The sequence below is a fragment of the Sinocyclocheilus grahami genome, unplaced genomic scaffold (assembly GCF_001515645.1).
Source record: "Sinocyclocheilus grahami isolate Dianchi unplaced genomic scaffold, SAMN03320097.WGS_v1.1 scaffold157.1, whole genome shotgun sequence".
Lineage (NCBI taxonomy): Eukaryota > Metazoa > Chordata > Actinopteri > Cypriniformes > Cyprinidae > Sinocyclocheilus > Sinocyclocheilus grahami.
Genome location: NW_015505336.1, coordinates 630,710 through 643,702, shown reverse-complemented (window position 1 = coordinate 643,702; position 12,993 = coordinate 630,710). Strand labels below are relative to the sequence as shown.

Genomic DNA, 12,993 nt, shown 5'->3' with positions numbered 1-12,993 from the left:
AAAACGTACTTACGTGAGTCAGAACTGCCGACATTGTTGTCTAACGTTACTCTCCCAGGATCAGTAAACAGTCCTCCATAAACTGTGCTGCACACATCTGGATATTTGGGATAAACTGTTCTAGAACAGTGTTGTAAATACAACTTAACCACTGATTTGTAGTCGTGTCCTCTTTTGGAAGACCAAACAAAGTAGTTTGCACAACGAAAAACACAGCGGCCTAGCGTGAGGGGAAGCCCCGGCTTAGCATGCGCTGAGGCCGGGATAGAGTGAGCTGAGGCCGGGCTAGCGTGAGCCGAAGCCCCGGCTTAGCGTGCGCTGAGGCCGGGCTGGCGTGAGCTGAGGTGGCGGGGTCGAGAACGCGCGCCTGGCGGATGCGACGAATGAGCGGCAACCACATGTGACGGACCCCGGGCTGGATTCCGCTTTGTCCACGGTGAAAGTTGATGTATTCCCTCAGCGACCAGCACAGATCAGCTCTAGGCATGACGAAGTGGATATCGTCCTCTTTTGGAAGACCAAACAAAGCAGTTTCGCTTTCACAACGAAGCACACAGCGCCTTCACGACATGGCTGCAGCGTCAACAATACTACAGTGAGAATAAAAGTTACGCCTTCTTTCTTTGCGTGAACATTTGGGCTGCGTTATGCAAATCTTCCCACATAGTGAGGTAGATATGTGGGGGCGTGTTAGAACGAGCCGTTTTAGGTAGGTGTGGCTGACTCTGAACTTTTATAAAGAATATCTCTTTGGATTTGAGACTTTAGTCTTTGCAACTTTACAGATCTTCTTTATGCACCAAGAGTTTGTAAAACTCTAAAGAGAAAGGAAAAATTTAAATCGCATCATATGACCCCTTTAAACTTAAATGAAACATCACCATAGATGTAAAGTAAATATATATAGAAGCCTCCGACTATGAGTAACAGCAGAAAAAAATAGCAGACTATGTGAATAACTGACTAGACTTGAGCCATTGTTCAGGACAAATCTGTTACTCATGCATGTCAGGATTCAATACAAACAAAAATTTCAAATGTTAAATTATTATAGTTTGTACTTGTTTCAATTATTTTATGATATATTATGTTTTATTCTTAATTTTTGTTTTATATTATTATTAATTATAGTTATTTATTTTATTTTGTTCATTATTAATAATACACATTTTAATACATATTTATTTAATACAGTAATTTATATGTATAAATGTATTTAAATATTTACATATGTATATTCACATATTTAAATATACTAATTATTTTATTTCAATGTAAATGAAATTTAATAGAGTTCACCATATAGAAATAATACAGTTATACTAATATAGTTACGTGAGGCCAAAAAATTCTAAAACAAAGAAAAAAAAAAAAGTAAGTGTATGAACGTATTTAAATATTTACATAAGTATTTATATTCACATATTTAAATGTGCTAATTATTTTATTTCAGTGTAAATGAAATTTAATACAGTTGACCATGAAGCAATATTATATTTATACATTTACATTGATATAGTTGCTTGAGGCCAAAAAAATGATAAAACAAAACAAAATTAATAATAATTAATAAATAAAGCCAACTGCAACAAGACTCTTTGTTTTTAAAAATTATATATTTCCTAATGTGTTCTGTAAATTTGTGTAGTCTGTAGTATTTGTTTTATTTAATTATAAATTATACCGTTTGTTTTATTATTTATTGTTTTATCATGTATTATTATTATGTATTGTTTTATTACTAATCATTAATAATAAATACTTATACCTATTTATTCAATTATTAACGACTAATATAAAAAAAAATAGCATACTATTTTAAACATAAGTATATTAATATACATAATTATTTTAATGGAAATTAAATATATGACAGTTACATGAGACATGAATAAATGAATAGATAGATAGAAGTACCTGTTTGACCTCTATATTTCTATTACTTAATGGTGTGACTGATGACAAAAGAAGCATAGGCCGGCTGCAGAGGTAGTGGGTGGCCCTAAAAGTTAGTCTGAGGGGGGTCCAGTGGACACATACCTCCCAAAGCAAATATGGAAATGATAATGATGCGCTGAAAAGGAGGCAGACTCCAGCAGCTGGTTGAGCGCGGCTCCTCTGTTGCCATTGTGCCACCACCCGCGCGTAATAGAAAAGGCTCCGGATTAGTTCCACTTTGCAAATCCCGTTGGTTCACTGATCTTTTTTTTTTTTTGCTCTCCGCAACCTTTTTTCCCCACTGGCCCATTGCTGCCAACTTTCATTGAATGGTGGATTATCAAAATAATAACTAAGGTGACAATAAAGGCTTTTTTTGATGCAACAGGTCTCCACTTTACCCAGTTTGAATAAGGAGGGAAGAGCAAGTGTTACGAAGTGGCACGGTCAATTGAAAGGGAGGACAGATTTAGGCGGTTTTAAATAATCTTTAATGGTTTTAGAAAAATAATTTTTCCGGCCACCCCACCTACACGAGTTTGACTAACGTCTCGAAAAAGAGGGAGGCCGTTTAAATCAATCATAGATTCATGGTTTTAGCTTTTAAGAAGTACTCTTAAAAGCTAAAACCAGGTGACAAGCCTCGCCGCGTATGCATATTAAATTTATTTTGCGCCTTGCGTCCATGTGGGCATAAAATATTCACATGACAGCGATACCACTTCCAAGCGTGATTTAATACTAATAGCCTCACAAATTAAGTTGTGGTTTCTACTTCAACATATTCAAAGTAACTGATGCTGGAAACAGGCCCTTCGGAACAATTCTGTGAGCCGTTTGGCTTTACATCCAGCAAATGAAGAATATTAATAACAGAGAAAATGCAAAAACAGGTAAATTTCCACACAAAACTTTACTTTTGCGCAAAGGTTGTCGAACACTAGACAAAATGTGCTTTGAATATGCAATGGAAAACCACGAACAAGCCAACAGGCCATAAATTCAGGAGTTTATTTTCCTCACAATAACTCATAACCATGTGAAGACAAGAATATGTAGCCGCTCACTGCGCGCCTTTGGGTTTGATTAAAAAACGTCCTTATCTATGACAAAACCATTCACAGCCAGTGACAATACGGTCGTGATAACCTGATCCAGGCCTCTGTCTGATAAAGCCTTGTTCGCTGGGAAAACCAAGCCATGTGTAAGTCACACTCAGAGATCCGGTTAAGTGTTTACATTAAACGCATGTAAATCAAGCAGCCGGACGAGGTGATACACACTGCGGATTGCACTCGTAAAGTGACCGCTCTCACGTCCTTAGCGTATGTCAACAAGTGTCCGACTGTAACAAGCTACAAATATATCTCTCCCTCGCTTTTACCTGCACTGCTTCAAACCCAGTTCACACTGACAGCAAAAATACTGAGAAAACACTTAAACAAAACAAATCAAAATACACACAAAACAAGACTATTTTTAACTAGCGCTTTTTAGTAAATCAAATTCATACAGCACAACCAGTCTAGTCCAATTCACAAACAAATAATCATAAAAATACTATTACTGTAAGTGAATCAAAACCTGCAAACATCGCTTACTGAATTAACATTAGTTACTTTTAGTTACTTTACTTTAGTTACTTTAGTAAAAGTTACTTAAGTTACTTTAATAAATTATATAAGTTATCATTACTTTCCATGATGGAATATTATATAAAATAATTTAAGTCAGTAAGCAAATAAATAAAGAAAAAAACAAACAAACAAAAACAAATAAATAAATAGATATAATAAATAAAAAATACTTTGTGACCCAATTGAAGTACAATTTAAATTACATTGCTTATTGTGACAAGTATAATTATATATATATATATATCTATATATCTATATATATCTATATATGAATATATAATAAATATGTGAGCTTCATGTAATTTTTTTTATAATTACACATTAATAAAATACTAGTTTTAGGCAAGAAATACATTTAAAAGTTTACTTAAAACTTCACAGAGTAGTTTTTGGTTGTGCTGATTATAAAATTCAAATAAATAAACAAATTTAATTAATTAAACTGCAATTTTGGGCTTTGTTTCTCATTTTTAAAATGAATCATTTTGTAATGTTCCTAGGATCGCTTTATAATTTACAGCATTAGCTCAGAGGCATTGTAATTGAAATATACCTAAATGAATTGGAATTGAATACGAATCTAACTGAATCAGAACTGAATTTAAACTGAATCAGAATTTAATGAGAATCAAATCGAATCAAGAGCTTGTGAATTTAAAAAATCCCAGTCCATATCCACATTGTTCCTTCTCATTTGCATAAAGCTATCTCTACTCAAATTGGTTGCATATCCAACTTGTAAAAACGTCTGGATGCTTTGACACTACAAATCGCTGTCAGTGTGAACGCCCCTTCATACAGAGTCCGTTCAGACTTCAGGTTCCTGCTCATCCGGTCTAATGTTACAAGGTGACAGTGTGGGGTGTGAAGGAAACTGGGATTTGAAGGATTGTGGGAGAACTGCTGGCTGGGATAAGGAGCTTGGGGAAGAAGAGTGGTGCAGTTGGAGGAGGGTGGGGTGTTGGGACCTCACCTCTGGGTCCTGTAATGACAGGTCGATGATGGTGTGTGAATGCCGTTCGAGGGGAAGCGGTCTGCGAAGGCACAAGGCTGCTGAAACCAGACTTCTCTGACTTCTTTAATGTGGTAGGCGATGGCATCCCTGGCAAGAATGATTGATAAGTGCAATTTAATAACGCAAGGTCATGGAGATACAGGCTGGCGCAAAGGAGAGAGAGTGGATAGGAGGGTTGGGGTGGTTTGTTTGGGTGGGTGGGTGAGTGGATGGGGGTCAAGACAGCAGGGGAGACTGTGAGGCCCAGCGGGTGGCACAGGATACACTACATGGGGCCGAACGGTGACTCTCTCCCAGTGCAGCGCAAGGTCACATGAGTATGTAGTGTACTGATGTCTTGATGTCAACAGACATGCGCACTAGGCATGACCTTTCTCAAAATAAAAGTAAGTGTTATTCATCTTCTATGCAAGTTTGTGCATGTAAAAACAAGTCCAATCAGACTTTCGAGGGCGAGCTTAAAGGAATATTCCGGGTTCAGTACAAGTTCATTTGATAGCATAGTATAGTATTGATCACCACTAAAAAATAATTTCCAGTTGTCCCTTGTTTTCAAAAATCTGGGCTACAGTGAGGCACTTATATTGGAAGTAAATAGGGCCAAATTGTAATTAAGATACTCGATGTATAGAGATGTAAACAATGTGACAATTTGTTAAACCCATAAAACACAGGTAAAAATGATTGAAAGAGCTTTAGAGCTCAAATAATAAACTAGTTTTAACAAATGAAGTAATGTGGGTGCATTTTTTTTGTTTTAATGAAAACAAGGGACGAGTCGAAATATTTCTTGTGGCAATCAACATTATGCCACAAATGCTATAAGTTGAATACAGAACCCCTAAAGAGACATGGTGATGGGTAAAAATATACTTGCATTGTTATGCTTTTGTGTTCTCTCACAAAACCTTTGCGTTCCGCTGAGAAACTTTGAGTTAACTCACAAAACATTTGTATTCTGTGAGAAACTTTGCATTAGCTTGAAAACTTTTGCGTTCCCCCCAAAAAGTTTGCGTTCGCTCGCAAAACTTTGCCATTTTCAAAAATAAACTTTGTGTTCAATCACAAAACTTTTGCGTCCCCCCAAGAAACTTTGCGTTCACTCGCAAAACTTTGTCATTTTCCAAAGAAACTTTGTGTTCGCTCGCAAAACTTTGCCATTTCAAAAATAAACTTTGTGTTCACTCGCAAAACTTTTGCATCCCTCCAAGAAACGTTTCGTTCGCTCGCAAAACTTTGCCATTTTCCCAAGAAACTTTGTGTTCGCTCGCAAACCTTTGCCGTTTCCCCGAGAAACTTTTTATTTGTTTGCAAAACTTTGCCATTTCCCCGAGAAACTGTGCTCACTCGCAAAACTTTTGCATTCGCCCATGAAACATTGCGCTCACTTGCAAAACTTTTGCGTTGCCCAAGAAACTTTGCGGTCGCTCGCAAAACGTTGCCATTTCCCCAAGAAACTACATTTGTTCGCAAAAATTTGCCATTTCCCAGAGAAACTTTGTGTTCGCTCACAAAACTCTGCCGTTTCCCAGAGAAACTTTGTGCTCGCTCACAAAACTTTGCCGTTTCCCAGAGAAACTTTGTGCTCGCTCACAAAACTTTGCCGTTTCACAGAGAAACTTTATGCTCAATCAAAGCAAAACTTTTGCTTTCATCCAAGAAACTTTGCATCTGTTTCCAAAATGTTGTGTTGATGAAAATAACACAAGGTGGGAGGACTATATTTCTATATATCGAGCGAACGCAAAGTTTTTTGAGGAAATGCAATACTTGCGAGAGAATGCAAAAGCATTGTGAGAGAGCACAAAGCTTCTTTGGGGAATGAACACTTTTGGGAATGAATGCAAAGTTTCTCAGGGGAATGCAATACTTTTGTGAGAACACACTGAAATATTATTTTTCTTTCATCACCATGTCCCCTTAGGGGCTGTGTAGTTCAGCGTAGCTCTGAACCCGTAATATTCCTTTAAAGGACTAAAAGTTTTTCAGTTGGTTCAAATTAGTGGCGATGAGTGCGAGGTTAGTTAATGGTAAAAATGGCGCCTAAAAATGAAAAACAAGAAGAAGGAAAAAAAAGGCAATTTTTAAAGTATCTTATGCACCTTACCCGTGGGCTAGTGGGATGAAATGACGTAGCGATGAGCGAAACAGGATGTGGTGGAGAAAAAGATAGAGAAAGCTGAACAGACATGGATGGAAGAGGAGTTAGGGATGCAAAGCACACAGTATTCACATTCACAGTCTGCCAGGCGGCTGTGCTTTGGCAGGGGTTAATGCGAGCAACAGTTCAGATGCACAGGCTAACATGAGCTAACTGAGAATGACTGAAGTCTGTTAGTGCATGCTCAGCCACGTTAGTTCAACTCCTCCCTCCGGCATTAGCGCTCCCATTCTGCCTCACTTCACTCTACCTCTCGCTCCGGGGTAAAAATAGACAGACGTGAGGGAAACCCATGGCCGATTAGCCGCTTGAGGTTAGGAATGCAAATTGATAAGAATGAACTGCAAATAGAAGGGGCAATTAGGAGGCACCGCTGGCCCATTTGTCATCCGGTCAAAGCGTTTAGTCCATTCTTCTGCACTGGGACAGGATATAAGCGCTGGTCTTATGTCTTATTTCTCCCCGAGAGCAGTCCACTCACACCCCCACCACCCCCGGAGGAACAAGTTCATCCAGACGCTAGTAAATGACTTTAACCGGTGCAATTCAATCATGTGTGGCTAAAGCTGTATTAATGGTTTTAGCTGGCGGCCCTCACTCTCCTCGCTCTGTCCACACATCTCATTCTGATTACATAGCAGCACTGGTGTGTGGGACGCCCCCCACAGCCTCCGATCCTATACGGAGGCCATCGCACTTATTATGAGCCAATTATAGTTAAATAAGTCTATCTAGAGAGATAAATATTCTGTTTATACAGTGTATTTGATGGTGCATGGTTTTAAGTACGGCATTTCATTCCAGAATTATGAAATTGCAAAATTGTTATGTTTAAACGTTTATTGAGCAGTTTAAAATTTAATACTCATTCACTTGCTAGTGCCCACCAGTTTTACACTTTCTCAATGAGAAATTATTTATATATATTAAATATTTATAATATATAAAAAATAAATATAAATTTGAAGGATGAAAAAAGGGATTTGAGGAACAGACACTCCAAATATTATTATTTATACTAATTGTTATTAATATTAATGATATTTATATTATTTAGTCTGATCTGTTCTGCATTATTATTATTATTATTATTATTATTACATTTTTTTTAACATTTTAAATATTGCAGCACAGAATAGCCTTAAAATTCATAATGTTAATATTTATTAATAAAATATTTTGCGCTATTTTTCCATTTAAAATAATAACAATAATAATAATAATTTAATTATTAATTAAATATTAATATAAAAAATATCATTAAATATTAAACATTAAAATATTGCTGCATAGAATTTCCTAAATAAAATAATATCAATGTTAATATTAATAATAATGTTTGAGTGTCTTTCCCATTAATAATACAAACAAAAAATGTATAATAATATAAAATTTAATAATAATAATAATAATAACCACACACAGCTCAAGGTGTTCACTATCAACAAGATATATTGCTGTTATCTGCTTTATATCTAACTTGTTTTTATATATGGGGAGGTAAAATGTGCAGGTGAATGTGTTTTGGTGCATGTGAGTAATTAGAAGTCATCCTTGGTTTCTCCAGCCCTCGCAGACTCCTTCCCCTTTCAGGCGCAAGAAAGAGAGAGAAAACAAGATGGAAAGAAAGACAGCATCTCTTCCCAGCATCAATGACCATTAGAGATTGGATTTGATATTTAAAAGGGTCATTTCAGGTCACGGAAAGGTCAACAAAGAGGTCAATGAAATCAGGAAGAGATGGTTGCTACTACAATACGAATATGATAAGAGATTTTAAGGAAGAAGTCATTAAGCACATTTGGCACAGCTTACCAATATTTTCCAGTCTTCATTCATCACACACACACACACCGAGTGCAAAAATTCCCCATTCAGCTGTTCTCATTTTCTCCTCACACTCACAAGTTCAGCAAAGAATGCTTCAGAAGATCAATTTCAATGAGTACGCTGACAGCGGTGGAAGACAGAGTGGAGTGGAAACATACGGTGTCATTGGGACGGACTCATCAGATGAACGTGGAGCCCAGAGTAACCCAAACACTACTCACCCGAGACCATGACATAGACGAGAGAGAGTCGATGACAGAATAAACAGACAGAAAGTAGTGGAGAAGGGAAGGGAGCGAAGGATAATAGGATGAGAAGACAAACATGGAGTTAAGTCACACACATACACTTACTCACTGTCACAGGCTGCTGGAAAGCATCAAAAGAACATTAGCTATCGCAATATTAGCTATTGCTAATGCTTCTTATCAACACTTTAGACATTAACTTATCAATATTTTACCTTATTTAAAGTCACACTGATTGCCTGTCTAGTTAAGGCGAATCATTTAAGTTTAGCACCAAATTCGGTTTCATTAGCAATTAGCTTGTCACGCGAGAATTATATATTTTTTGGGCTAATTTTGACTTTTTTATATTTTTGCTTATCTGAAGTCACTTTCACTGCCTGTCCATCATTCTGCATGTTCAGAGGGCAGTTAAAGTCAATTGATTAAGTTTAACACCAAATTCAACATCATTAGCAGTTAGCTTGTTGCGAAAGAATGCAATTTTGTTAGCGTTCATTTTGAGTTACTGATATTTTAGTTCATCTGAAGTCACTTTGATTGCCTGTCTATAATTTTTTCATGTTCACAAGGCAGTTAAAGCCAATCGTTCAAGTTTAACACCAAATTTAATATCGTTGGCTTGTCGCTAAATTCACTTTCATTATCAGGAAGCTTGTTGTCAGAATGTTATTTTGTTAGCGTTTGTTTTAATTAATCTCAGATGACGTGTTGCTGGCCTCTTGCTCCATCTTTCATAAGTTTCAACAGTTTTTTCTAGGGCGGTGTTTTGGAGAAAGGGGCGTGTCTTAATTCATGTGGTTTTGTGGAAGTACGAGAACGATTAACATAATTATTAAATGATTATTGCACAATTTGAGAAGAAATTATTTAAATTCAAATATGATATGATAATTTGCAACATCCAGCCCAGCTCTTACTTTTTCCTTGAAAATGCACGCTTCAAACAGAACAGTCAATGAAGACGAAGAAGAGAATGATGTGTAGCTCCCGGCACCGATTTATACTGTAGTCGCACCGGTAGTGACGTCATGGCTGTCGCCGGCCAACGAGTTGGTGTTTTTTCAATGTATGCTTCAGACACGGGTCACGACGAGGCGTTCCCCATAGCGACCCCTAGAGGACGCAGTTCGAAGTTCCCATGAAAGGGAACTAGTTTGTTGCTGGTCTAAGGTGGTTTACCAAACCTATCTAGCCTGACCAACATGGTCTACCAGGTCAAAATGAGGTCCATCAGCCAATGGTCCATCTGGACCAACTAATGACCATGTTTGGACCAGCTAGACACCATATAGGAAGCTGCATTCTTCGATTGAGCTCTGGATGTGGTTCTGAGGGGGAACATTTTGGTGCCTGTAGAGTGGGGAAGTCCAAAGAGAAAACAGAATGAAACCTGTGGGCTGGCGGACAGTTGGCTTTGATTGTGTGTGTGCAAGTGTCTGTGTTTGCTGTGGACGGGGTCTGATGTCTCCGAGTGAGTAATGAACACTTGAAAAGGTTCTGTCAGTTGGAATCAAAGCCCGGCCGTAGTCAGCACTTTCCCTTCCGAGGCGTTATTACATGCTGGGTACCAGTTCTGGCCCGATTCTCCTCTTCCCTCCCTTCCTGAAGTCTGAGAAATTGACAAAACCCAGACGGGCGAGGAGGCAATTCTGTATTGAGTGCGTCTCACTGCTGCTCTCCATCGCTCTCGTCCAGTAGCGCTCCCTCCATCCCCTCTGGCACATCAATCAGTGCTGGCCGGGCTGAAGTCGGCAGTGAATCTACCCAAACTAGTCTCAGCACACACTTACTACAATTTACAGGTGGACTATTAATTATTCAAAATATAGATATAATTACTGCTGTCTTAATTGTTCTTTTATGATACAAGTAATTACCACACAGAAACTAAAGACACAAAGTTCTGTTAATCTCAATGTTCTACCTTAATCTTTTTCCACCCTTACAATAAGTTTAATTTTTGAAAAATGCTATATAAATGTAATAATTTGAGTTGATTTTAAAAAGTATTATATATATATATATTCAAATTAAATCTAAAATATTATTGCTATTATTATGCACGTTAAATAATATATTAATATTATTATACAGAGTATAACACACACATACATATATACATGTAATATTAGTATTATTATGAGTGTGTGTGTGTGTGTGTGTGTATGTGTGTGAATATATATATATATATATATATATATATATTATGGCTGCACGATAAATCGCATGCGATATTTAACGCGCATCTTGTCAGTAAAGCCATTCTGTAATCAGCGGTAAATCGCAGCTCGTCAGTGAACAACGGCTCTGTGTAGTTAATGCTGCTCAATGTGAAAGCCCGCAGGTGATGGAGATTTACCGCTGATTACAGAACCGGCTTTCTGACAAGATGCGCGTTAAATATCGCATGCAATTTATCGTGCAGCCCTAATATATTTATGAAGAGTTAATTTGCAAAAACAGATAACTCTGTTTTTAACAATTTTCAAAAATCAAGTTTTTACATTGCGCATTCCAATTAATCTCAATCAAACTGCAATAGGGTTATTTAGAAAAATAACTAAAAAATACAGCTAGTTCTCTGTTTTTGCAAATTAACTAAATATAACAAAGAGTGAAAAATTTAAGGGGGTCTGAATACTTTCCGTACCCACTGTATATTAATTATAGTTGAAAAAATTATGTACTTCACTAATTTTTATCACATACAGACAAATATTATGAATTATATGTTATATTTATTAATAGTCATATATATAATTACATATAATATAAATGTAATACATATGATGTATACTTTTCATATATATATATATATATACACATAATATTAACATCATAAATTATGTTACATTATATATTAACTATAGTGAAACATTTTAGTTATATATATTTCATTTAATTATACATATATATTTTTTACTATTTTATATATTTATCACTATATATATATATATATATATATATATATATATATACGCACACATATATATAACATTTTAATATTCAACATTTATTTTAATTAAATGTACATATTTTAACTATTTTAATCACATTGTTAACTACCAAAAAGTATTAAGACTTCAATAAGTCTTAATTAACTTTTTGATGTTAAATAATACAGTTTAGTAAACATATTTATTAACGTGATTTTAGATTAAAATAAATAAATAAATAAAAATGCGAATTCTAGAATGGCTTGTAAATGTTTATTTTTCGAGTAGGTGGTGAGAGGTCATAGGAGTATGACTGTGGTTCTCTCTCTGTGTTACGTGCGGTGAGCAGAATGAGGGGTAGACGTCACCCCGTAGCCCCTACAGCGGCCTATCACCTGACACCCGCTACCTGAGCCATGACATGTCGCGGACATACTTTCGAAAGGCTGGCTAATTTTAAACACATAGCGAAGGTCTCCGCTATCAAATAAAGATAGGAGTGGCCCACACACACACATATATAAACACAAACACACATCCAGCACACTCGGGGGAGATTCATGGAAAGGGACACTAATCAAACAGATGGCAGGCATAACAAGAGCTCGAGCCGTCACAGTTGTTTTGTCGTTCAACACCACTGCTGAAAAATGGATGAAAGTCGCTGATTGGACGAGAAATGTGATCCTGTCATGGGCGAGCAAGTGATCGGGAGGTCAAATCGCACTCACTTTCTCTCTCAACCTCTTTGTTTACTCACACATTCCCTCTCACATTCAAGCAAACACACACTGGAACAGACTCTCACTTGCTTGGTGCCGATGCAACTGTGAAAAGCACTTAATAGTGAGACACAGCTCTAAATCAATAGCACCCCTCCGTATTCGCTATTTGTATTGCCTTTTTCCACCTTTAAATATATTAGGGATGTGCCAGAAATGTGGACTAGTCAACTAATCATCCAATAACCAAGTATTTGAGTCGTGAGCTAAATTATATATATATATATATATATATGATACAAACATGTAATATATTAAAAAGGTTTTGTTTTATACAAAAACAAATTTACACACACACACACATATATATGCATAAACATATACATATATATATATCTACACAAAATATTTAAAATATTTTTAAAAATATTATGTTACAGTAAATATAGAAGTACAGATACGTATAATAAAATATTACTCCAGTAAAAGTACTCCCTTTTCAA

The 12,993-nt window shown here is 36.4% G+C and overlaps 1 protein-coding gene across 8 annotated transcripts in view; it reads right to left on the bottom strand.

The window, feature by feature from the left end:
* nfia (nuclear factor I/A) overlaps nt 1-12,993 on the bottom strand; it is a 199,528-nt gene that overhangs the window by 35,554 nt on the left and 150,981 nt on the right. For 5 of the 8 annotated variants that reach the window (XM_016282236.1, XM_016282238.1, XM_016282241.1 and 2 more), the window contains one exon: nt 4,549-4,677. The exons of the other annotated variants lie outside the window; for them this stretch is intronic. In XM_016282236.1, coding sequence (XP_016137722.1) covers nt 4,549-4,677 — 129 coding nt within the window. The remainder of the gene's footprint in view (nt 1-4,548; nt 4,678-12,993) is intronic. 8 annotated transcript variants of the gene reach the window in all.